General features: G+C 37.3%; 5 protein-coding genes across 10 annotated transcripts; 3 read left to right on the forward strand and 2 right to left on the reverse strand.

Moving 5' to 3' along the window:
• The first annotated feature begins 936 nt into the window (after positions 1–936).
• TOPII (topoisomerase II) lies at positions 937–7,693 on the forward strand. Of its 2 annotated transcripts, NM_113294.3 has the most exons (20): positions 937–1,807; positions 1,983–2,278; positions 2,365–2,431; positions 2,514–2,784; positions 2,879–3,075; positions 3,151–3,360; positions 3,453–3,566; positions 3,663–3,776; positions 3,871–4,035; positions 4,119–4,460; positions 4,533–4,666; positions 4,741–5,089; positions 5,170–5,356; positions 5,440–5,489; positions 5,577–6,017; positions 6,109–6,295; positions 6,384–6,488; positions 6,577–6,650; positions 6,756–6,837; positions 6,947–7,693. In NM_113294.3, exons 1-20 carry the CDS (start codon positions 1,232–1,234, stop codon positions 7,405–7,407), a joined length of 4,422 nt encoding a protein of 1,473 aa, NP_189031.1. In that variant the 5' UTR covers positions 937–1,231; the 3' UTR covers positions 7,408–7,693. The 2 variants fall into 2 exon arrangements, with proteins under 2 accessions (NP_189031.1, NP_001118686.1); NM_001125214.2 differs by lacking the exon at positions 6,384–6,488 and having other exon boundaries at positions 947–1,807; positions 6,947–7,651.
• An 89-nt stretch (positions 7,694–7,782) lies between these two features.
• On the reverse strand, positions 7,783–12,367 carry AT3G23900 (RNA recognition motif (RRM)-containing protein). 4 transcript variants are annotated; one of them, NM_113295.3, is made up of 8 exons: positions 11,577–12,367; positions 11,046–11,483; positions 10,410–10,917; positions 9,038–10,299; positions 8,888–8,952; positions 8,705–8,785; positions 8,216–8,274; positions 7,783–8,140 (listed from the first exon to the last, which is right to left on the reverse strand). In NM_113295.3, the coding sequence occupies exons 1-7, from the start codon at positions 12,151–12,153 to the stop codon at positions 8,242–8,244; spliced, it is 2,964 nt and encodes a 987-aa protein (NP_189032.2). In that variant the 5' UTR covers positions 12,154–12,367; the 3' UTR covers positions 7,783–8,140; positions 8,216–8,241. The 4 variants fall into 4 exon arrangements, with proteins under 4 accessions (NP_189032.2, NP_001325936.1, NP_001189958.1 ...); NM_001203029.1 differs by having other exon boundaries at positions 7,885–8,140; positions 8,223–8,274; positions 11,577–12,360; NM_001338662.1 differs by having other exon boundaries at positions 7,844–8,274; positions 11,577–12,362.
• Positions 12,368–12,631: 264 nt separating this feature from the next.
• On the reverse strand, positions 12,632–15,881 carry AT3G23910 (reverse transcriptase-like protein). 2 transcript variants are annotated; one of them, NM_113296.5, is made up of 12 exons: positions 15,596–15,881; positions 15,404–15,515; positions 15,256–15,319; positions 15,072–15,173; positions 14,909–14,973; positions 14,750–14,830; positions 14,310–14,389; positions 14,019–14,235; positions 13,833–13,888; positions 13,568–13,696; positions 13,271–13,454; positions 12,687–13,020 (listed from the first exon to the last, which is right to left on the reverse strand). In NM_113296.5, the coding sequence occupies exons 1-12, from the start codon at positions 15,643–15,645 to the stop codon at positions 12,895–12,897; spliced, it is 1,266 nt and encodes a 421-aa protein (NP_189033.1). In that variant the 5' UTR covers positions 15,646–15,881; the 3' UTR covers positions 12,687–12,894. The 2 variants fall into 2 exon arrangements, with proteins under 2 accessions (NP_001327189.1, NP_189033.1); NM_001338663.1 differs by lacking the exons at positions 15,072–15,173; positions 15,256–15,319; positions 15,404–15,515; positions 15,596–15,881 and having other exon boundaries at positions 12,632–13,020; positions 14,909–15,036.
• Positions 15,882–17,481: 1,600 nt separating this feature from the next.
• BAM1 (beta-amylase 1) lies at positions 17,482–20,750 on the forward strand. The gene is made up of 4 exons (NM_113297.3): positions 17,482–18,615; positions 19,153–19,363; positions 19,487–19,597; positions 19,688–20,750. The coding sequence occupies exons 1-4, from the start codon at positions 18,023–18,025 to the stop codon at positions 20,498–20,500; spliced, it is 1,728 nt and encodes a 575-aa protein (NP_189034.1). The 5' UTR covers positions 17,482–18,022; the 3' UTR covers positions 20,501–20,750.
• Positions 20,751–23,046: 2,296 nt separating this feature from the next.
• Positions 23,047–24,248, forward strand: AT3G23930 (troponin T, skeletal protein). Its single transcript, NM_113298.5, has 2 exons — positions 23,047–23,719; positions 23,793–24,248. Exons 1-2 carry the CDS (start codon positions 23,329–23,331, stop codon positions 24,074–24,076), a joined length of 675 nt encoding a protein of 224 aa, NP_189035.1. The 5' UTR covers positions 23,047–23,328; the 3' UTR covers positions 24,077–24,248.
• The last annotated feature ends 271 nt before the right edge of the window (positions 24,249–24,519 follow it).

The raw sequence follows: 24,519 nt of genomic DNA on the forward strand, positions 1-24,519 counted from the left end.
GGGATGGACAATAAACAGCTGCAGACTAAATTTATTTGTATGTATAAATGGTATGTAGATGGTCCACTGCGATTTTTTTTTTTTTTTTTTTGTCCGGACTACTGCGGATTATAATTGATGAATGATAAATAAAAAACGGTCTGATTCGTTGACGGTTTTGTCCATCCCAACCGTTGTAACCATTCAAACCCAATATCTTAAAAAAACGCTATAGTTATGGAGTTAAGAAAGTTTTTGTTAGACATGTTTTGGGATGTTTAAATGGATTGGGTTCCTATATCTACAAAGTGAGCAAGCTCAACACGAGATCCACTAAGCATAGAACCCGCAAATCATATAATCAAATCAACGTACAAAAAACCTCTTATATTAACAATGGGGTAAGAATGGGTCAACATTTGCTAATTCTTTAACAAACTACATAAATGCAAAATAAAGAGGATGTTACAATGTCTAGTCTACTTAGTAGAGTTTTTCTAGTTCACTCTCGGATTGATCAGGCCTCCTGGGTACTTTAGTATCAAATTATTACATACCATATAAAATGTTATTTTTGCATGAATTAATACGAACATTTTACCAAATAATCAAATATATAACAACTTTGATCAAAGATACTATTAAATTGATCAACTTAGACAAAATTTTGATATTCACCATTAGTTAACATATTTATATGTAAGTTTGTAAAAGAAATATAGAAATAATCAAACAACCTAAAAGAAATACGTAAATTAGAAAATAACGTTACAAAAATGACCTATGTACTAGCAATTTTTTATTATTTAATATTTACAAAAAAGACACTTGCTTTAGGTTAATCACAGCCGTCAAATCTTCCCAATACGATCCTCAAAATTCTGTTCGTATAGTTAATCACAGCCGTTAGATTCCTTATAAGAATGTAGGCTATCTTCTCTCCCGCTCCTACCCCAAATTCAAAATTCGAATTTTGATTCGGTCAAACACCAACCGTTGTAATTCTCTCTCTCTCTCTCTTTTCAATAAATCTCACTTAAATCCCTATTTTCAAAAAGCTAAACGATACACTCCTTTGTACGCTCTTCTTCTTCTTCTTCTTCTTCTTCTTCTTCTTCTTCTTCTTCTTCTTCTCCTCTCTGTACTTTCGCGAAAACCCTAATTTTCTAGATCTGTTTCTCTATAATCGCCTCTCTCACTTTGTAGATCCTTCAGATCTACTCTCCAGTTTCTCTCTCAGAAACACCCAACCATGGCTACCAAACTTCCCCTTCAAAACAGCAATGCCGCCAATGTTGCGAAAGCTCCGGCTAAATCTCGAGCTGCCGCCGGCGGGAAGACGATCGAGGAAATGTATCAGAAGAAATCGCAGCTTGAACACATTCTTCTCCGTCCTGATACATACATCGGATCTATCGAGAAACACACCCAAACACTTTGGGTTTATGAGAAAGATGAGATGGTTCAACGTCCTGTTACCTATGTACCTGGATTGTATAAGATCTTTGATGAGATTCTCGTAAACGCCGCTGATAACAAACAGAGAGATGCGAAGATGGATTCCGTTCAAGTTGTGATTGATGTTGAGCAGAATCTGATTAGTGTTTGTAACAGTGGAGCTGGAGTTCCTGTAGAGATTCATCAGGAAGAAGGAATTTATGTACCGGAGATGATATTTGGTCATTTGTTGACGAGTAGTAACTACGATGATAATGTGAAGAAGACCACTGGTGGAAGAAACGGATATGGTGCTAAGCTTACTAATATCTTCTCTACTGAATTCATCATCGAGACTGCAGATGGGAAGAGACTCAAGAAGTATAAGCAGGTATTGAATCGTTTATTGCTTCTGTGATGTTGTTGTTGCATTTGTGGCCTTCGTTGAGTTTTATGATCTGATTTCGATTGATACAGTTGTTTTATGATTCTGTGTTGTTGTTGATGTTTCAATTGTTGCGTAATTGATTCGTTTAGGAACTGAACTTTTACTGGTGATGATTTAGGTCTTTGAGAACAACATGGGGAAGAAATCTGAACCGGTTATAACCAAGTGTAATAAGAGTGAGAACTGGACGAAGGTTACATTCAAACCAGATTTGAAGAAGTTTAACATGACTGAATTAGAAGACGATGTGGTTGCTCTAATGAGTAAGCGAGTGTTTGATATTGCTGGATGTTTGGGGAAGTCTGTCAAAGTTGAGCTGAATGGGAAACAAATACCAGTGAAGTCATTCACTGATTATGTTGACCTATACCTAAGTGCAGCTAATAAATCGAGGACGGAGGATCCTCTCCCAAGGTTTGTTCTATGATTTGTTTTTGCTCAGTGATTATAATTGTGTTTCTTGAAATGGATGTTGATCTTTTTGAGTTTTGTGTGATTAGGTTGACTGAGAAAGTTAATGATAGATGGGAGGTTTGTGTGAGCTTAAGTGAAGGACAATTTCAGCAGGTATGTATTTGGTTGGCTGTTATTATTTTTTGTTGTTATGAAGAATGAGTTAAGTCTTAACAACCTTTTCTGCTGCTACCAGGTCAGCTTTGTCAACTCCATAGCAACAATCAAGGGTGGTACACATGTTGACTATGTGACGAGTCAGATTACAAACCATATTGTGGCTGCTGTGAACAAAAAGAATAAAAACGCAAATGTTAAGGCCCATAATGTGAAAAACCATCTGTGGGTCTTTGTCAATGCATTGATTGACAATCCTGCTTTTGATTCTCAAACAAAAGAAACACTGACTCTTCGACAGAGCAGTTTTGGGTCGAAATGTGAACTTTCAGAAGATTTTCTGAAGAAAGGTATGGTGTGCTCGATCTGTCTTTTTGGATAAGTGATGTAACTGGTTTCTAGAAGTGTGATTAACCCCTTTTTCTTATGTAATGTTTGTTTTAGTTGGAAAATCTGGCGTAGTGGAGAATTTGCTTTCATGGGCAGATTTCAAGCAGAACAAAGATCTAAAGAAAAGTGATGGAGCCAAAACAGGGAGGGTTCTAGTTGAGAAGTTAGACGATGCCGCCGAAGCTGGAGGGAAGAACTCTCGACTCTGTACGTTAATTTTGACTGAAGGAGACTCAGCAAAATCTCTCGCTGTAAGTGGTTTTGATCTATAGTTTCTGCTACCTCCCTATTTTGATAACAAAACTCCTAATACTCATTATGGTCAGTTGGCGGGGAGGTCTGTCTTGGGTAATAACTACTGCGGTGTGTTTCCGCTTCGAGGAAAGCTATTGAATGTCAGGGAAGCCAGCACCACTCAGATTACAAACAATAAGGAAATTGAGAACCTCAAGAAGATCCTTGGACTAAAGCAAAATATGAAGTACGAGAATGTTAACTCATTAAGATATGGCCAGATGATGATCATGACTGATCAAGTATGTTAAAAGTCTACTCCCTAACTTTACACTCAGTGCATTATTCTATATGGATATGTTCTTGACGAAATCTCCCTCTCTACCTTGTGCAGGATCATGATGGTTCTCATATAAAGGGTCTCTTAATCAATTTTATCCACTCTTTTTGGCCGTCGTTACTCCAGGTTCCATCATTCCTGGTTGAGTTTATAACACCCATTGTGAAGGTAAGTACAAAAACATTATTCTTTTATAATATCTTATAGTGCTTGACATAGTAGATATAAGAATGCTAACAACTGCCCTGAATATATTTTACACAGGCTACGCGTAAGGGTACAAAAAAAGTTCTGTCATTCTACTCAATGCCTGAATACGAAGAATGGAAAGAAAGTCTGAAGGGTAATGCAACCGGGTGGGATATCAAATACTACAAGGTTTGCTCTCTGCTATAACTATTTAGGAAGAACTTATTGAAAGTGCTCATGTTCTCTGCAAGTTTGCATTACTAATTGTCCTTATAATCTCCAGGGGTTGGGTACAAGTACGGCTGAGGAGGGCAAAGAGTACTTTAGTAATCTTGGTCTTCACAAAAAGGATTTTGTTTGGGAGGATGAACAAGATGGAGAAGCCATTGAACTTGCTTTCAGTAAAAAGAAGATCGAAGCCCGGAAAAATTGGCTTTCGAGCTATGTGGTATGGAGGATTGAGTTATCTTTAAAAACGTGTGTTTATTGCTTACTACATCTGCCTGTTCTGATTTCCTATTTTCCATTCAGCCTGGCAATCATCTTGATCAGAGACAACCGAAAGTTACGTACAGTGACTTCGTGAACAAAGAACTGATCTTGTTCTCCATGGCGGATCTTCAACGGTCAATTCCCTCAATGGTTGATGGGCTCAAACCGGGTCAGAGAAAGATACTTTTCGTTGCATTCAAGAAAATCGCTCGTAAAGAAATGAAGGTTGCCCAGCTCGTTGGTTATGTATCATTGCTGTCAGCTTATCATCATGGCGAGCAGAGTCTTGCCAGTGCTATCATAGGCATGGCGCAGGATTACGTGGGCAGCAACAATATCAACTTACTTCTACCAAATGGTCAATTTGGTACACGAACTTCGGTAAGTATAGCTAATAGACCAACTGTTGTCATTTATCTATGCTTGTACTCATCATAGTGTACACAATTGTAGGGTGGAAAAGATTCAGCTAGTGCAAGATACATTTTCACTAAGCTCTCTCCAGTAACAAGGATCTTGTTTCCCAAGGATGATGATCTCCTTCTTGATTACTTGAATGAAGACGGGCAAAGGATAGAGCCAACTTGGTAATTCTTTGCGCTCCTTAATTAGTTGTTTTTTTTCCTAAGACTAGTTAACTTAACATGTTAATGTTGGTTAGGTACATGCCCATCATTCCAACTGTACTTGTCAATGGCGCTGAAGGCATTGGAACTGGGTGGAGCACGTTCATACCAAACTATAACCCTAGAGAGATCGTTGCTAATGTAAGGCGTTTACTTAACGGTGAAAGTATGGTGCCTATGGATCCTTGGTATAGAGGTTTTAAAGGAACAATTGAGAAAACTGCGTCCAAAGAAGGTGGTTGTACTTACACAATCACTGGTCTATATGAGGAGGTGGATGAAACAACTATTCGAATCACGGAGTTGCCAATCAGAAGGTGGAATGATGATTACAAAAATTTCTTGCAGTCATTGAAGACAGATAATGGTGCACCTTTTTTCCAGGTAGAATGCCTGCTTTAATTAGAAAACTGTGCTAGTATTCATTGACGCTTCTTTCTGACTTGTTCCTTTTCTTTCTGCAGGATGTCAAGGCTTACAATGACGAGAAATCTGTTGATTTTGACCTTATTTTGAGTGAAGAGAACATGCTGGCGGCTCGGCAAGAGGGCTTTCTGAAGAAATTCAAACTCACCACGACAATCGCTACAAGTAATATGCATCTCTTTGATAAAAAAGGTGTGATAAAGAAATATGTGACCCCAGAACAAAGTAAGAAGAGATCCAACTTGTTTTCATTCTGTTTTTTGTTTTCTTCTCTAGAATACATACTAATGTTACATCTCACGTTGCAGTCCTTGAAGAGTTCTTTGACCTCAGGTTTGAATACTATGAGAAGAGAAAGGTTAGAAAAACTGAAACTATGATTCAAGTCTTTTAGAGGTTTTACGGCAATGGTCTAACATTAACGTTCTTTATGATGTGTACACAGGAAACCGTGGTGAAGAATATGGAAATTGAGCTGTTGAAACTAGAAAACAAAGCGAGGTTTATTCTTGCAGTTCTCAGTGGAGAAATCATAGTGAACAAGAGGAAGAAAGCCGATATTGTTGAGGACTTAAGACAGAAAGGGTTCACACCATTTCCGAGGAAGGCCGAGTCTGTCGAAGCTGCAATTGCTGGAGCAGTTGATGATGATGCAGCTGAAGAACCTGAAGAAATCTTAGTGGATCCGGAGTCAAGCTCCAGTTATATACCCGGCTCGGAATATGACTACCTATTGGCAATGGCTATAGCTTCGTTGACTATAGAGAAAGTTGAGGAGTTATTAGCAGACAGAGATAAAATGATTATTGCAGTTGCAGACATGAAGAAAACCACACCGAAATCCCTCTGGCTCAGTGACCTAGAGTCTCTTGACAAGGAACTAGAAGTAAGGATTCACACTATCCCTTATTTATACCGCTTAAACATAACAAACTATCACAATTTGTCATTGATACATCATTTTCCTCATATTGCAGAAACTTGATCTGAAAGATGCTCAAGTCCAACAGGCTATAGAGGCAGCACAGAAAAAAATCAGGGCCAAATCTGGAGCAGCAGTAAAGGTTAAAAGGCAGGCACCAAAGAAACCAGCACCAAAGAAGACCACAAAGAAAGCCAGTGAATCTGAGACAACAGAGGCTTCCTATTCAGCAATGGACACAGGTTAGTCTCTTATTCAAGTGTTTACATTGTGTTATGTTTTCTGGGTTGGATCTAATATACATTGGAAATTTTGTATTGATTCTATAAGATAACAACGTAGCAGAAGTGGTGAAGCCAAAAGCTAGACAAGGAGCAAAGAAGAAAGCCAGTGAATCTGAAACAACAGAGGCTTCCCATTCAGCAATGGACACAGGTTAGTCTCTTATTCAAGTGCTTACATTATGTTATGTTTTCTGGGTTGGATCTAATATACATTGGAAACTTTTTATTGATTCTATAAGATAACAACGTAGCAGAAGTGGTGAAGCCAAAAGGTAGACAAGGAGCAAAGAAGAAGGCTCCAGCAGCTGCGAAGGTAATTGACTGTATAATCTGTAAAACTTGTTTAGTTTTTTTCAAAGTTTGTATTCTGATTATAGAAACGAAGTGATTAAAACTGTGGTCTGTTTGTGTTTTGCAGGAGGTTGAGGAGGATGAAATGTTGGATCTAGCACAACGGCTTGCTCAATACAATTTCGGCTCAGCACCTGCGGATTCAAGCAGTAAGTCAGTCACATAATTGACAAAGAAACATTGCTCTAACACAACTGCTTGTATGTATTGCTGGTTCCTGAAGTTTATGTCTTGTCTTTTCTGTGGTTTAATCAACAGAAACAGCTGAAACATCGAAAGCAATTGCTGTGGATGACGATGATGATGACGTGGTAGTTGAGGTTGCACCAGTAAAGAAAGGAGGAAGGAAACCGGCGGCGACTAAAGCTGCAAAACCACCAGCAGCTCCGAGGAAACGAGGGAAGCAGACAGTTGCTTCAACAGAGGTTCTGGCAATTGGTGTGTCCCCGGAGAAGAAAGTGAGGAAGATGAGATCATCTCCGTTCAACAAGAAGAGTAGTTCAGTGATGAGCAGGTTGGCTGATAATAAGGAAGAGGAGAGCAGCGAGAATGTGGCTGGAAACTCATCGTCTGAGAAATCTGGAGGAGATGTTTCTGCGATATCGAGGCCTCAAAGAGCTAATAGGAGGAAAATGACCTATGTGTTGAGTGATTCCGAGAGTGAATCTGCGAATGATTCTGAGTTTGATGACATTGAAGACGATGAAGATGATGAGTAGAGAGAGCGAGAACTGACTCGGTTCTTAATATGATTTAGTTTCAAACTTGTAGTTTCTCCCTCTGGTCTTCTTTGGATTTGGTATTACTCTGTAGAAAGACATATTTCTCTAACGTTGGTCACAAAACTCTTACATTGTTTAAGCGTTTAGTGACTTTTTGGTCAGTCATTCTGTTTTTATTTTTATTTTTTGGCTGGCATTAATTTCTCTTTGGTTGATTTAATAATAGAAATAACTGCATATGGATCTTTTTGTTTTAGCATATAAGCGCAGGATTGTATGGTGGCATATCTAAAATTTTGGTCTTTTTTATGAGCCAGAGCAGAGGGACTTCGAAATTTTGGTCTTGTATAGTTCTTTATATACAAGGTAGAGGCAAAAGATAGCGGATAAATAAGGTAAAGTGGTAAACTGACTCTAGGTAAGCATGTTGACAAGGAAACTTGAGGACATGGACTAGCAGAAGTTATAGGGCAAAAAAGTTTGGCACTTTTATGTTAGAAGTATTAAAAATTTTGATCTTCCATAACTGGACAGTGTCAGAAAATGCCAAAGTATTACAACAAAGTTTCTGACGACAATCCACGAACACATTAAGGAGATCGAAACGAAATAAAAACCGCACAAACTCTTCATGAAACGCTAAGTTGTGGAGTGAAGGTGGTTCTTGGTACTCAAGTTTGAGAGGATTCATTGGAATGAAGTTCTTCACTGTTTTGCTGCACCATCAAACCTGAAAGGTAGTAGAAGTGAAGAACTCATATGAAGACAGGGTAAGGACTTAAATCGGTAAGCACGTTGAAATTACCTTTTACCTATAGAATCCAGATGTTCCTATGACTTAAGAATAATCCTTTTCTCCTCAATCTGATTTTCAAGTTCAAACATGTGAAAAAGGGTGTATAAGTAACTAGGCAGTTAAGTGGTAGAGCTCTAATCTTTTTCTATTAAAACCAGAAATGAACTAATCTCTACACAATATAAAGCAACAAGAAGACAAGTAGTGGCATGCAAAGAAAGTAAGCACCAAAATAACTTCTGGAAATTTTTCATGTTAAATCTTAACCACTACCTACAAAATTATTCAGGGACGGGAAACTATAATCAAAAGGACAGTATATGATGTTTTAGTTTTGCCTTAGCGATAGCTCAGTGCTTCCTACCACATTAGGACTAATTAATCAGGCCAAGCAAGAGTTGGAACAACTGGAAGATTATATGTAAACAGATGAAAATTTTGTTGAGATAATTTATATGTTCACACACACACTTCTTCTCCTAGAAATAAAAACCGCACCTTAAACTTCTCATCATCATTTGCATCACCTCTTTCCACTGAGCTGCTAGATGGTGGATTCTCTTTTGACTTCTCCACATCCTAAAATAAGAATCACAGAACCGTCAAAACAAAGTTTTTTGGTTCCAGGGAAAAAACATTTACTGAGGAATTACAAGGCAATAATCTATTCAATCCACTAACCTGTGATGACATCGAATCCAATGACAATAAATGACCTTCAAGATTCCTTTCCTGCTGACTAGAATCTGTCGAGTTCATAAAAGAAAGCTCCTATTATAAGGATGATTAATATCGATATAATGCTTCTCCATTAATAAACTTTTAAGATACCTGAATTTGCATCTCCATCGTCAACTTTCTCATAATCTGAGTGGGGTTTCTCTTTCACAGATTTTGATCCAGAGTGTCTTTTCTTGATCTTATGATCCTCTGAACTAACAGGAGATAATGATCTATCGCCCCGTCTTTTGTCACGTCCAGGAGATGATGACCGCAATCTTTCATGACGTTTTGACCTTTTATCTCTTGAACTGTTCTTTTTCTCTATTGATCTTGACCTGGAGTGCCGTTTATGTCTTGATTTCTTTTCATCAGAATATCCAGGGGATGACCTGATATCTCTCCCTTGCTTACCCTCAGATGATGGTGACCTCGACCGTCTTCCACTACGACGCTTGGACTTTTTGTCCCTGCTTCGAGTCTCCTTGTTATAACTGCGCTTACCTTCCACTGATTTTGACCTGGACCTCCTTCGACGTGATCCTGTGTTTCTGTCTTCATCCAGCTTATTCTTCCTAGAAGACCTGTTTTTCGTTTCCAATGATCTGGACCTGGACCTTCCCCTCCTCTCTTTCATATCATAGTCCTCGTCCAATGATTTTGACCTGCGCTTACTGTGACGGGAATTTAGATCATTGTCTTGAGCAACATCAACATTCTCATGAGATCCATTGTCATTTTCCAATGATCTGGACCTAGACCTCTGCCGGTGTTTCTGTTTAGCTTCATCAGAATTTCGAGATGTGTCTCTGGTTTTACTCCTATCTTCACGAGATCTTGACCTCGACCGCTTTTTGTGATGTTTCAATTCCTCATCTCTAGATTTATCCTTTATATCTGCAGAATCTTCCACTGATCTAGATCTTGAACGTGTTCTACGTTTCACTTTGTTTTCCTCATCATCTCTTGGGGTTGACTTAACTTCCTTACGTCGCCTTGGTGATCGTGAACCAGCACGAGATGATTTCTTCTCTCCACGTGATGAGCTATCTCGTCGAAGTCTTGACAGCTCTGAATCTTCTTGTCCAGATTTTCTCTTTTTAGGGCTTACACTCCTACTTCTCCTTGAACTAGAAGAATGGTGTTCATCTGATCTACCGTATCTCCTACTTTCAGAAATATCCCTAGAATCTCTATATGACCGCCTTCTCCCTTCATAAGTTGATCGCCGTTGATATCTTAATGGTGATCTCGATCTGTGACTTCTTGGGCGACGAAACGGTGGTGAATAGGTTGGAGATCTCCGTCTTCGCCTGTAACTTATTGGTGATTTTGACTTTGATCTCGACCTTGCAGGAGACTTAGATGGTGACCTGCACAAGAGAGGTGACTATCAGTTCAGATGAAAACGTTATCAAAAAGAGAAAGGAGCAAGCCATAGGTAATAGAGAGAAACGTCTATAGATTTTTATTGGATGCCCACCTAGACTTCTGATCAGCTTCTTTTTCATCATTTCCAACTCCATCAGGTCTCAGTTTCCTACTTATCTCTGCAGCTCTAGCTGCTGCAAGCTCAGTGGCAGACTTCATTGTGGCAGCTCTATTTGCTGCCTGCTGAGTAGCCACGGCTTGTTGCATTAGTATAGCCTGCTGGAATTGCATCTGCTGCATCGCGACGGCCTGTTGCATCATCAGTGGTAGTGAGGACGAAGAATTATTTGAAGATGGTTTGTGAGGTAGCGATTTTGCAATCTCAACATTCAATGCTCTACCAAAGACTTCCGTATTGTTTAATGCCAAAGCAGCTGTTGCTTCTTCGGAATTCGAGTATTCTATGTAGGCGATATGCTTTGAATCAGTTATACTACAGTCAACTACTGTGCCACAGAAGCTAAATAGCTGCCTAAGTTGTTCAGTTGTAAGCGATGGACTTAGGTTGCTAACTTGGAGAAATTTCTTCAAATCCCCGTTTTCTCCTTTTTCTGGGGAACCTAAACCAAAAGCTAGTAGAACTCATGAGTATCGAGAAAACTAAATAAATATCTAATGATATTCAACTTGAGACCCAAAGAAAAAATAGAGATGAATATCGAGAGACTAGCAACAAAAGGTACAGTACCTAAAGATCCCTTGTTTGATTGAGCCTGTGCTTGCATCTGAGAAGCATGAGCTTGAAGAGCCTGTGCAGCAACAATAGCCTGCGCAGCAGCCATTGCAGCAGCAGAAGGAGCCATAGGCACCTGACTAAGGTTACCCATACTTGTCGTTGCAGCTATAGCAGTCATCAGCAAATTCTGAGGAGGGTGGTTTAACTTGCACATAGAGTTCACACATCTACCATTAAGATATTCTCGACAAACTTCCCCAAGTGAAGCTCCAACTCCAGGCAAAATAGCACCACCTGAAGGACCAGATGCAATCCCTGGAACCATCCCCAACAACCCCGGGAAAGCACCCGAAACAGAACCAGTGTAATTAGGCATGTTTGGCATTGTTTGATTTATAAGATTCGAGTATGAAGCTGGAGCAGAACCCATCAGTCCAGTAGAAGAAGACCCTGTTACAAAATTCCATAAAGACAACACCTTTACCATCAAACAAAGCCTATATACATAAACGAAACATCAATGGAAACGATAAGATTCATTACCTTGGCTAAAGAAGACAGGAAAGGGACTTCCCATGATAGCATTCCCATTGCATTCAATATTAACCATATAGTTTCCTCTCTTAGGCACAACATAAGTAACAGCATAACTCCCATCACCAACATCTTTAACCACACCTTCTTGATCAGTACCACCAACACCAACACCAGGAGACACTTTAACTCTAATCAAAGCTCCACCATTTGGAACTTTCCTCCCATCAGAATCCTTAGTTACAACAACAAACGTAGACGGAACACAAGCCGTTCCACCACCAATACCAGCACCAGAAGCTGTAGACTTACTCGGATCCACAGGACCAATTGGTTTCCTAGACAAGTAATCAGATTCATCATCATCATCATCATCTGAATCACTATCAGATTCCGGTGCGGATTCCGGTACCGGTGCAACAGGTTCAATCAAATGTGTAGTTTGGTCTACACCTTTGAATGTAGCTTCAAAAGCTGCTTTTGCCGCAGCGTCTTTCTCTCCTTCGTCTTTGATTTTTGCATCTTCCGCATGTTTCATCCAAATGGGCTTACCACCAGAAGCTGCAGAACCACGATCTGAAGCCATTACAACTATAAAGTACCAATTTTTATCTTCTTCAATCTCTCAAATGAGAGCTAAATCCCTAATTCGAGAATTTACAATCAACAAGAAGCAGAGCCTAAGATTCCATTACCATTAACTAGAAAGATAAGAATGGTGAAATCGAAGGTAGAATTTGCAGGTCTAGGGTTTCTATGAAATCAAGAAGAAGAAGAAGAAGAAGAAGAAAAAAAGGTCGAATCTTTTATCTAATGGTTTTTAATTTAGAGGCTTCTTAATTACTTTGCTATATTTGCAACTGTGGTCCCTAATATATTTCAAACTTATGTATTTGATCTCATACTTCCAAAATTACACGTGAATCGGAATTTTTCTCTTTGATTTAATGGCATATTTAGATTTTGGTCATTTATTCCATAACTGTACTTCTTTATCAAAAAGAGTATAACTATGGTTTGTGTTTTACTCCATTAACTAGAATAGAGGAACAAAGAATTTGGAGATTATTTCATTAGTTCTATGCACAAATGGGTGTATAAGCAAAAGTAGTTTCATGTACTTCTCCGATTATATATGGCGGATAGTAACATCAGAATGTGTTGAAGATGTTGATATATAAAGGAAACTTAAGGACATAAACTAGACTTGTGTCAGTTATTGGTACACAATTCCAAAGTATTACAACAAAGAGTTGCAGATAACAACCCAAGACAAAAACAATAAGGAGATAGAAACTGCACAAACTCTTGAGGTGGTTCTTGGTACTCACTTTTGGGAGGATTTATTGGACTGGAGTTCTTCACGGGTTTGCTCCACGAGTATTTTCTCAATTGCATCCATGAAGCCTGATAAGTTTTGCCGGGTCTCTAAATCCAAGGAATTCGCTAGTTCCTGACGAGTAGAGCAAGAGACAAATCGTTACGCTTAGCAAAACCAAACGCACTTACATCTACAATGTTGCAAACTGTATTTGGTCTAGGACAATGGCTTAATCATGTTATTATATATCCTAAATGTTCGATTTGAGAGATTAAATAAGACTGACAACAATGACCAGGAGAAGGAACAGAGAAGACCTTTGTTTATGATGGAATTGTAAAATCGAGAAGAAAGTGTTGAGTTTGGAGAAACATGATCTTACCTCAACTTTGCAGATAAGGCTCAGAGAAATTCCCTTTGACTGATTGTCAGAGTTCTTGAGAGATGCAAGCTTCAATGGGGTATTCAGCAGTGGCCAACCATCAGAGACCTTTAAAAATGCATCAATACCTCCAGCTATATGAGCCACAATTGTTTCATCTTTGTCGTAGTATTCAAACGTGTACCTGCCATAGGATCACAAAACATGCAGTCAATTGGCTTGCTCAGACACTCAATGACATGAGTTAGCTACGAAAGAAAAATTCAGCCTCTCAAGCTACTGAAAGGGAAGGCTCACCTAATTGTTTTCGAACTCATCACAATATATTTTCTCAAAGTTGTTGAAATAATTTTATCTTGCACTTTGGCGACAACCCACTGGACTGAAGATCTTGTGTCTAGCACTGCAGAGTGTAACCTTACCTGCCTGCAGTTTTAAGAATAATAGAATGATATCATCTTATCGTCCCTGATAACTTATTAGTCTTATAACTTACGTACCATACAGTTTCAGAATGATAAGTAATACAAATTTCAGGACATAAAGATACTAGAGCGCAAACCTGAAAGAATCAGCTGCCTCGATGATGTCTCCTATGTATATATCATTTGGAAACATCTGAGCAAGAAAGCAGATTTCAATTTTATTCACAAAAAGGAACAAGAAGCAAGAAACAGATACATTTATCTAGGATTTATGCAAAACTAAAGCATAATAGTCAGCAGTGAAAGACGGAGAGTGTTCTTACCTCAAATTTTGTTATCTCTGTAGTTTTATCCTTAAGGTATATTAGCAATTCATGGATCAATTCAGATGGCTCAGTAATGTGGTCAAATTTGTGCTGTCCAAGAAAACCGTCTAGTTTTTGAATATATGTTCGCAGTTGGAGCCTAATAAAGTTTCCGTCAAACTCGAGCACCTTCAAGCCTGTCAATGCGTCCTCAACTTGTTCTGCAGCATCAAACCTGAAGGTAGAACAAGTGAAGAACTCTAATGAAGACAGGGTAAATATGTAAATCTGAAAGTACGTTTAAATTACCTTTTACGTAACGAATCCAGATCTTCCAATGACTTAAGAATCATCCTTTTCTCCTCCATCTGATTTTCGAGTTCAAACATCTGAAAAACATGTGAAAGATGATCAAATCCATGCACAATATAAAAGCAATAAGAAGATAGGCAGTGACAAGCAAAGAAAGTAAGTACTAGAAAAAACATCTGGAAATTTTAGAGTACAATAGATGCTTTTTCATGTTAAGTCTTAACCACTACGAAATTATTTAGAAATTATAACTGAAAGGACAGTATATGATCTTCTGCCTTAGCGTGCTCGGGAAAAGTAGGTTAGTACATTCTGCCACATTAGCTCTAATCAATAACTGGAAGATAGATGAAATTTTGTTAATACATGTTTCACACACACACACACACACACACAAAAGCTTCTTCTCTTAGAAACAAAACTTAAAAACATGGCACCTTAAACTTGTCATCATCAATCACTTCACATACTTCCATTGAGCTGCTAGATGGTTGATTCTCTTTTGACTTCTCCACATCCTAAAATAAGAATCACATAACTCTCAAAACTAAGCCTTTTGATTCCAGCCAAAGAAATAATCTATTCAACCAAATAACCTGAGATGACATAGAATCCAGTGACAGTAAAAGACCTTCAAGATCCCTTTGCAACCTACTAGAATCTAACAAATCCATAGAAGAAAACTCATATTATAAAAATAACAGTAGCAAACTCTATATGATCTAAAACTAAATCAGTAGAAGAAAACTAATGAAGAACCTTGGGCATGAGACTGAGAAAGACGTTCAATTTCTTCAGAAACTTTGGCACTTTCAGCCTCCACAGACTGAAGCTCATTTCTCAAGTACTCCAAGTAAGCATCTGTCAGATTTCCATCACTTAATTTCACCATTATTTGACTTTCATACTTCATCTTAATCTCACAGGAAACAACAGAGCAAACCTGAATCTTCAACATCCAATAAATCAACATCGCCGTATTCTTCAACAATCTCTTTCACCTTTGGCTACACGAAAACGAAATTAGCAATCTAATCGAAAATTAGACAAATTTGAAAAACGGAAAAGGGTTCTCGAAATCTCGCAATTACTTCAAACTGAAGAACAAAATCTTGAACCACCAGAGTCTCGTAATCGGAACTACACGATTCTACAGGCTCTTCTCTGCAATTCCGGGGAAAGAAATCGAGCTCTTTCACGCGCCTGAGAAAAATGAGAACAAATAGATGAACAAAGCAGCACAAAAATCAATGAAAGAAAGAGACGAAAGAGAAGTAGAAAACCTGCGAATCTCTTGGAGATCGAGAGATCCGTCGTGGGTTTCTTCTTCCATTGAAGAAAGCTTTAGTCTTGGGGATTCATTTTGGCGCTACTGTTAGAGAACTGAAGAGAGTGTAGTTGTGAAGTTGAAAGCAGAGAAGACGATTTCAATTTTCAAATGGGAAAGGTGAAAGAGAAACGGAAGAGAAACATAACTCTCCCCGAGGTTTATACTTTTCTTCAACATTAACCCCTGAATTCTATTTGAATCAATTTGACCCAGAGGGTTGAAGTTAATTGCAATTCCGGTTCAATTTATTATGACCAATCGTAACGTATTGAACCAGAAGACTCTTTAATTTTAATCTGTAACGTTTACTTCCCCTTTTAAAAAAAAAGAAAAAAAAAACTTAATTAAATTTAATCAAAATCATAATTATATATCAGTGAGTATGTTCCCTCAGCTCCCAAATTCGACCCTCTAGTAGCCACATCTGCTTTATTTTATTTTATCTTTCAGTAAATCTGCCCCCATTAAAATGTCCAATAAAAAATCTTCCTTACTTCAGGGTAGAGATTTTGATATTTACATATAGTTATTCTTATTGTACCGATTGTATCGAATATTTATATACTTGGATATATCTTTGTACATCAAATGGAGTCAATAATAATATCAAGAACGGTGAAGAAACTGCCAGCTAGAGGGATGAGATTGATTGATGCAGTTATCAAAGTGGATTGCAACAACTCTTTCATGTGAATGTGATCTTAATATCATGTCACACAAATACATAATCTGTTTCTACTAATTGCGTTTTGTGTAAAAGATTAATAATACTTCACATCTTAATTACTCTTTAAACGAATCATTGATCTTTCATGAAAGGAAAAGAAGGTTCTAGTCTTTGTCAGAAATCCATAATCCAATCTTGTAAAAGGCAAACAGTTTTTGTCCTAAAAGATTTGACGAGCAACGAATCGGTTCATTCCCAGCCGTTGGATTGATTTAAATACTCAGGAAAAGTCATCCCAAAAAGGTGGGAACTTGCCACTCCACATCACCATGGCACGTGGTAAGCTTACAGAGGAAAACTTCAATATTGGTTTACTTTCTCCACCACTCAACATTTTGTTTGTTCGTGCATGTTGTTTTGTGTCCGTGTATTATCTATTAATCTATGTTAGACATTTTTTTCTTCTTTTTTCGTCAAGGATATTCCTTTTTATGTTTAAAGTATTGTGTACATATATAAAAAAATATTGCATATTAGATTATTGACTTGAATCGAAGGATTTTTAAAAAAAAAAAAACTGTTTGTAGAGAAGAAAAATCGAAAACTACTTGTATTCATCAGAATTAAAAAAAAAAAGTCAGTCTAAAAATATACCCTAATAAACTGACATACCTATTTCAACGATACAATTCTATAATGAGTTATTAAATTGATTTGATTTCGTATTCTCTAAAATATACTCATAGACATAGCAGAAACTAGTTAATTTGCTTATATGTTCATATTCTTGTACATCATGTGATCTCACGTGGAATAAAAATAATGTGACCATCTCTAATTCTCTACTTCACTTAGTATCTAAGTATCCACTGTGATACCTTGTTTTCTGCTCAAAGTTGTACATGCGTAGATTAATAAATACATTTCACCCCTTCAATTGATCCCAAAAGCCTCTACAAGACAGCCAAAACAAATCAAGGATTGCGCAAAGCATTCAAGTTTCGAAACAATAATTTTTTTAATGGTTGACAAAAAGCAATAATTTGTAAAGCGATTCATAGGTCAGCTTCTAAATGTTCTCGAAATAACTCGAACCAACACCTAAACCATTTGTTCTAACGATAATAGACGAACGTATTAGAGACTCGTTAGGAAAACACTACTTGTATATATTCACTTTTACATACATATTTGTTTCCTTCATATATTTATTTATTTACATAACAAACCAATATGAAAAACGTACGTTTCATGAAAGAGAACGTTGTAGAACACTATCACCGTTTGCTTGTAAGAAAAAGGCTTATCTCACCTATAAACTCGTGAGTCATATTTATACTCTTAACAATAATAAATAAAATAAAACTCTATTTTGGTAACCACAAAAAATATTCTGAGGCTAAAAGCGCGTCTGCTGGAAAGTTCACGCGCTCTGCTAACCCCACCGTCCATTCTGACTCTTTTAGATCTTAACCGTGTCTTTATCCACATCATACGTTTATACACGTGTCACACGATCACCTATTCTATAAAAAACATTATTTTAATCTTATCCTTTTTATGCTTCCCCTATAAATTATCTTCTCTTCCTCCTTCTCCGATCTCTCCTCCGTCACACAAAACTTCCGATTTCAAAAAAACAATTTGAAATTTGTCAAAAGGAATATTCTGACGATCGATTCTTGATTCGTTTTCTCGCGTATAGAGAGAAAAATGGCGCTTAATTTATCGCATCAGCTAGGAGTACTCGCCGGAACTCCGATCAAATCCGGTGAAATGACAGATTCATCGTTGTTATCAATTTCACCACCATCGGCGAGAATGATGACACCTAAAGCAATGAATCGAAACTACAAGGCTCACGGAACAGATCCATCACCGCCGATGAGTCCAATTTTAGGTGCGACACGTGCGGATCTGTCGGTGGCGTGTAAAGCTTTCGCGGTGGAGAATGGAATCGGGACCATTGAAGAACAGAGAACGTATAGAGAAGGAGGGATTGGTGGAAAGAAAGAAGGAGGAGGAGGTGTTCCTGTGTTTGTGATGATGCCGCTTGATAGTGTTACCATGGGGAACACGGTGAATCGAAGAAAGGCGATGAAAGCGAGTTTGCAAGCGTTGAAGAGTGCTGGTGTTGAAGGGATTATGATTGATGTGTGGTGGGGTTTGGTTGAGAAGGAATCTCCTGGAACTTATAATTGGGGAGGTTATAATGAATTGCTTGAGCTGGCTAAGAAGCTTGGTCTTAAGGTTCAAGCTGTTATGTCGTTTCATCAGTGTGGTGGCAACGTTGGTGACTCTGTCACGTACGTGATTCTTCTCTCTTGCTCAATCACTTATTAATTCGTGTATCATTTTTAAGGCTACTTGAGATTGGAAAGATTAGAAGTAGGATTTGAGATTATGACCAATTTTGGAACTGAATGATTGAAGTTTGAGTAGGCAGGATTGTTCATTTTTTTAATTGATTGATGGAGTAACGTGTACGGGAATTGATGATACAATATTCAAGAAGAAAGTGATAGGTTTAAGAGTGTACGAGTTACATCTATTTCTTTGTTGCGTGAGAGTCTTAAATTTAATATTGAGCGACTTGTTGTTCGTCTTTTTCTCTGTTGTTTTCTCCTTACGAAACTCTTAACTTTGAGGCCTTTATGTCTCTTTCAAGATTGATTACAAAAGATGGATTCTGTATAAAGACGTTTCTTTTAGATTGACTAATGAGTTATTTGTTTGTTTTGAATATAGAGTTACTTCATATAGGAGTGAAGATGTCATTGTCTTATCATTCACTAATGAGATTTTGTATGTTCTAATATGGAATTTTTTTTATTTTTTTCCAGTATTCCTCTGCCTCAGTGGGTTGTTGAAGAGGTTGACAAGGATCCAGACCTTGCATACACTGATCAGTGGGGAAGAAGGAACCATGAGTATATATCACTTGGCGCTGATACACTCCCTGTTCTCAAAGGTAGAACACCTGTGCAATGCTATGCGGATTTCATGCGTGCTTTTAGAGACAACTTCAAGCATCTTCTTGGAGAGACCATTGTGGTATGTTTTAGCTTCTCTTATCCATTTCGTGTTTCATTTTAGAACATGCCTCTTTAACTCTCTCAATTTCTCTACTATGTTTGGTTGGAAGTCTGAGTTTGCCTTGAATTCATTTTTTAACAGGAAATCCAAGTGGGAATGGGACCTGCAGGAGAGCTGCGTTACCCTTCGTACCCCGAGCAAGAAGGGACATGGAAGTTCCCAGGGATTGGAGCCTTCCAGTGCTATGATAAGGTATTTACCACAAATCACACATGAATAGTCTCTGATTCATCTTGCAACGAATGTCATACTAAACTGTTTTCCTTGCTATGATTGATGCAGTACTCGTTAAGCAGCTTGAAAGCAGCAGCTGAGACTTATGGGAAGCCAGAGTGGGGCAGTACTGGCCCAACCGATGCTGGTCACTACAATAACTGGCCAGAAGACACCCAGTTCTTCAAAAAAGAAGGTGGTGGTTGGAACTCAGAGTATGGAGATTTCTTCCTCTCATGGTACTCCCAGATGCTGTTGGATCACGGCGAGCGGATCCTATCCTCAGCCAAATCAATATTCGAAAACATGGGTGTCAAAATATCGGTCAAAATCGCTGGAATCCACTGGCACTACGGGACCCGCTCTCACGCGCCTGAGCTCACAGCAGGGTACTACAACACAAGGTTCAGAGACGGGTACCTCCCGATCGCCCAAATGTTAGCCAGACACAATGCCATATTCAACTTCACATGTATCGAGATGAGGGATCACGAACAGCCTCAAGACGCACTTTGTGCACCAGAGAAGCTAGTTAACCAAGTTGCTCTAGCCACTCTAGCCGCAGAAGTTCCTCTAGCTGGTGAAAACGCATTGCCTAGGTACGACGACTATGCACACGAGCAGATTCTCAAGGCCTCCGCGCTGAACCTTGATCAAAACAATGAGGGAGAACCTCGAGAGATGTGTGCATTTACTTACCTAAGGATGAATCCGGAGTTGTTTCAGGCGGATAACTGGGGAAAATTCGTAGCGTTTGTGAAGAAAATGGGTGAAGGGAGAGACTCACATAGATGTCGGGAAGAAGTTGAGCGTGAGGCTGAGCATTTTGTGCACGTTACTCAGCCGCTGGTTCAAGAAGCTGCAGTGGCTCTCACTCACTAGAGAGATAGATTGTGGCATGGTTCTATGGTTTATGTTTGTATGCGATTATAATGAAATGGTTATATGACAATGCCAAAAAAGATGTTTAGGCTTGTTGGAGCTTGTGTATGTATTGTTAGTAAAACTGAAATGTATGCCACAGCTCTGGTTTTTTTCCGGTCAGGTTGTGGCATGCTACTACTTTTAATATATGCTAAAAGATGTACATGTTCTTTAATGAAGCCAAAATAAATAGCATTTCTTTAATACATATCACTCTGAATCAATAAAATGATAGATAAATTATGTGTGTGATTGGTTTGTCTGTAACTGTAGATTTTTTACTGTAAAATTTTTGCTGTATGTGTGATGGTGGTAGCTGTAGATTTTATTGCTGTAGAAATTAGGCTGTAGGTTTTATTAATTTAATATTATTATTTGAAGAAATTGGTTGTAGAAATAAGATTATGGTTGTATGTATTTTTAAACAAAATAATATTATTGGTAAATTGTACTTATGTGTTATATAATAGAATTCACAAATATCAATTTAATATATATATATATATATATACATTTTTGCAGTCATTTTGTGAAATAAATCATGAAGTTGGAATTTATTTATAATGGTTGCCATTGGCTTTTAATTATTGTTTTTTTTTTGGCAATAAATTGATTAACAAACGAAAAACATTCCAAATATATTTCAATCCCATATATCATGCAGATTTCTCCAAAATTTGAACTAGATTTTGACAACTATTTAAAACAAAAAATGTTTGACAAACCAAAATACAATTGCAATTCCTTAAAATGAGCAAAACGCACCTAAATACATTTTTTACAATTCACTAAATCTTATTTCTCCAAAATTTGAACTAGATTTCGGCAACTATTTTAAAAAAAATTTGTTTGACAAACTAAAATACAATTGCAATCCCGTAAAATATTTATTTAAATTATATATTTAAATTAGCGGTGTAATGCAGGTTTTTTTACGGGACGGGTTTGGCAAGACGAATTTGGAATGACTTTACTTAATAACAATTGTAAACTATAAAATAAAAATATTTTATAGATAGATATAATTTGTAAACTTTTATATATATTAATTTTAAAAAATAAATTGTATCCGCGGTATACCGCGGGTTAAAATCTAGTATATTACAAAACTATAGTAATGTTTTTAAAGAAATGAGAAAATAAAGTGAAAAGAAAAAGAGAAAAAAAGGGACAGACATTCTAAAGACGATAAAATTATGCTTTAGAAAAACATGAACTTACAGACAAAATAATTAAAAAAATATTATTTGGGCTGTGAGAAAAAATAGAAAAGCTAAAACATGATTGTTTCAATTTTAGGGCTTTAACTTTTTTAGGTGGTTTAAAAATTTCTTACAGCCCAACCAATCATGGCCTATGTAATATCATTTGTAAACAGTAAACTTATAACAGTAGTTCGCAATTTGCAAATAGACGCCTTCTAAGTTATACTTTGGTAGGTGCTTTTGCAGTGTGTATAGTTTGCTAGGTCGAAACCGTGTTTCTTATTCATTGGATGGGTGTAAAATGTAAAAACTTAGACAGTAAAATAGCTACCAAAAGCCATACGCAACGGTATTAACGGTAAATTTGCTATAGTTCCACATACAAACATTATGTGTGAGTCATTTGGATTGTACGTTTGGTATTCGGGTCGAGCTATTTGCATGTGGTGAGGTTGTATGAAACTATCTGCTAAAAAACATTTAGTCTTACGAGGCCAGAACTAGTCGGACATTTACCCTGCCACTAAAGTAAATTAAGGTAAACCTAATTTCAGAAGCTATTAAACAATGTTTTCACCAAAAGAACGACTAAAATTAGGGAGACAGAGCACTAAGTAATAATTAGGGATTCTTGTAATAAAAGGAAAATATGAGATATACTTAACAAATAATTAAGGACAGATAGAGGAGCCGGATTAATAGGGAAGTTCACGTGAAGGCACAGCTTAAACCAGCTGAGCCAAACACATATACTAAATTCTCATTCTCACAAACAAAAATCGTGGGTCCAATCTTGATTATGTGGCTGTAAAACCTAAAAACATAAACTATTCACATGAATAAGATTTTGATTAGACAACAGTCTTACTTTTGTCTCTTCCTCTATAAGATTAATCTGACCCTTGAGCCACTCAAAAACAGGTATGTCTATATTCATTTCCTAATGTGACATCTACACACATATTATCTCTTTTTTTTTTAATCATGTGACTGTAGAAACTGATTAGTAAATAGTAATAGGAAAACAAAATACTTAGTATAGAGTTATATAGAGTATAGAGAGAGGGATGGGTCCAAATAGTTGATGATGGACCATGTGAAAAAAACAATGAAAGCCCACACCATTAATTGTGGTAAAGGATGAGAATCTAGTGTTGTAGTTTTCCATGTCCTTAAACGGTTAAACCTATCTTCTAACAAAATTCTCCACCTTCCCTTCTGACATCTCCCATCACTTCTCTCTTAATTTATTCCATCCATTCCACCAAATTTTTAGTTTCACTTTTTTTACTGTAGTGTGTTTACACTTGTGAGTGAGTGAAAAAGTAAAGCTAGAGAGGTTACTGTTTTGAGATGCTCTTTTTAGAAAGGGCCATATATAAATGGTAGTGTAGTAGTACTAGTGGAGCTTCTTCATATACAATTTTGACTTCTCTTCATTGAATGTAGGAGAGAGGCTCTTTACATCATAAATAAAACAAGAACACAGCTTTCAGAGAGATAGAGTGAGATTCTCCTTCATTAACATATTCTTCTTCATGTTATAAGAAGAAGAAGAAGAAGTGTCCAAAAGGATTAGAGATGGGTGGATGCACAAGCAAGCAAGAGAGGAGAGGTGTGAGAAGTGTGAAGGAGACATCAAAAGACCAAAGCAGAGGAAGAAGACACCTGATAAAAGAGAGAGATGAGAGAGAGAAAGTGATGTTTCTTCAGCTTAAAGAGGCGGAGAGAGAGTGGAGAAAAGAGAGGAAGAAGCTGAGAGAGGAAGTGAGAAGACTAAGGAAGAAGCTAGAGGAAAGAGAAGAAGCAAAGACAACAACAACAGAGGAAAGAGAGTATTGGAAGTGGGTGGTTGAGGAGATGTGTGTAGAGAGAGCAGTGAGAGATGAAGCCGTTGAGAAATGGAAACAACTCTATTTAGCTATCAAGAATGAGCTTGATCATCTCATCTCCCACACTACTTCTTCCTCCGGTAAAATAAACTCAACTTATTTCAACTTAAAATTAGAAAAAGTAAATAGGATCTTTAAAGTGTGTGTTTGTAGGAGAAGCAATCATGCAAAGGAAACTTGAGGAACAAGAAGAAGAAGAAACAGAAGCAAAGAGAGTTGAAGTATTGAGAGATGAAGTTAGAGTTAAAGAAGAGACAGTTGAGACACTTGAAGAGCAAATAGTTTTGATGGATAGACAAAAGTATGAGAAAGAAAGAGAGATTGACTTATTGAGACAGAGTCTAAGGATTCTTGGAAGCAAGAAGAAAAAGAAGACAGGATCATTCGCATCAATGAATCTGTTGATATTGAAGACCAAATGTGTCGAATGTACATAAACACTTTTTACTCAAATAGTCTTCTGCAAACAGTCATATCTCGTCAGAGAATCTTGATCCACAATGTCATATTTATTTCTCTTTTGGTTATTTTACAATTTTTATTTTGGAAATATAGTAAATCATAGCACTATGAGTTCAAAAAGCACATGTCCCATGAAAGATTTGCACAAATCGTTTTTTTTTTTTTTTGTTGGAGTTAGATACAATTCTTTAGCAATAATGATAATGAACCATTTTTCCAAAGAACAGAAACTGTGGAAAAAAACTTACTAGACACTAAAAGTCTAAAACACCACTTGCTTTTTTATAGCCCAAGAAACTTCTAGTTCTAATTAAGAATGTCCAACTTCCGGTTCGGTTACTGAAAATTATCAAATTTTTGTTAGATGAGATAAAGAAGTGAATCCTACAAGAAATATATCATGTGGTTCGGTTTGGTA

This window comes from Arabidopsis thaliana, chromosome 3 (genome assembly GCF_000001735.4).
Source record: "Arabidopsis thaliana chromosome 3, partial sequence".
Taxonomy (NCBI): Eukaryota; Viridiplantae; Streptophyta; class Magnoliopsida; order Brassicales; family Brassicaceae; genus Arabidopsis; species Arabidopsis thaliana.

Excerpts from the sequence above, each read along its gene's own strand:
- AT3G23900 (NM_113295.3), bottom strand. The coding sequence starts at position 12,153 with ATGGCTTCAGATCGTGGTTCTGCAGCTTCTGGTGGTAAGCCCATTTGG. Across the intron at positions 10,918-11,045 it reads ATCAAACAAGGGATCTTTAG|GTTCCCCAGAAAAAGGAGAA; the intron begins GTACTGTACCTT and ends CTTTTGGTTTAG. Across the intron at positions 10,300-10,409 it reads GAAGCTGATCAGAAGTCTAG|GTCACCATCTAAGTCTCCTG; the intron begins GTGGGCATCCAA and ends TCTCTTGTGCAG.
- BAM1 (NM_113297.3), top strand. The coding sequence starts at position 18,023 with ATGGCGCTTAATTTATCGCATCAGCTAGGAGTACTCGCCGGAACTCCG. Across the intron at positions 19,364-19,486 it reads TTCTTGGAGAGACCATTGTG|GAAATCCAAGTGGGAATGGG; the intron begins GTATGTTTTAGC and ends ATTTTTTAACAG. Across the intron at positions 19,598-19,687 it reads CCTTCCAGTGCTATGATAAG|TACTCGTTAAGCAGCTTGAA; the intron begins GTATTTACCACA and ends TGATTGATGCAG.
- TOPII (NM_113294.3), top strand. The coding sequence starts at position 1,232 with ATGGCTACCAAACTTCCCCTTCAAAACAGCAATGCCGCCAATGTTGCG. Across the intron at positions 3,076-3,150 it reads ACTCAGCAAAATCTCTCGCT|TTGGCGGGGAGGTCTGTCTT; the intron begins GTAAGTGGTTTT and ends CATTATGGTCAG. Across the intron at positions 6,018-6,108 it reads CTCTTGACAAGGAACTAGAA|AAACTTGATCTGAAAGATGC; the intron begins GTAAGGATTCAC and ends CTCATATTGCAG.
- AT3G23910 (NM_113296.5), bottom strand. The coding sequence starts at position 15,645 with ATGGAAGAAGAAACCCACGACGGATCTCTCGATCTCCAAGAGATTCGC. Across the intron at positions 14,831-14,908 it reads TGGATTCTATGTCATCTCAG|GATGTGGAGAAGTCAAAAGA; the intron begins GTTATTTGGTTG and ends TTCTTATTTTAG. Across the intron at positions 13,697-13,832 it reads GAGGCAGCTGATTCTTTCAG|GCAGGTAAGGTTACACTCTG; the intron begins GTTTGCGCTCTA and ends TTAAAACTGCAG.
- AT3G23930 (NM_113298.5), top strand. The coding sequence starts at position 23,329 with ATGGGTGGATGCACAAGCAAGCAAGAGAGGAGAGGTGTGAGAAGTGTG. Across the intron at positions 23,720-23,792 it reads CCACACTACTTCTTCCTCCG|GAGAAGCAATCATGCAAAGG; the intron begins GTAAAATAAACT and ends GTGTGTTTGTAG.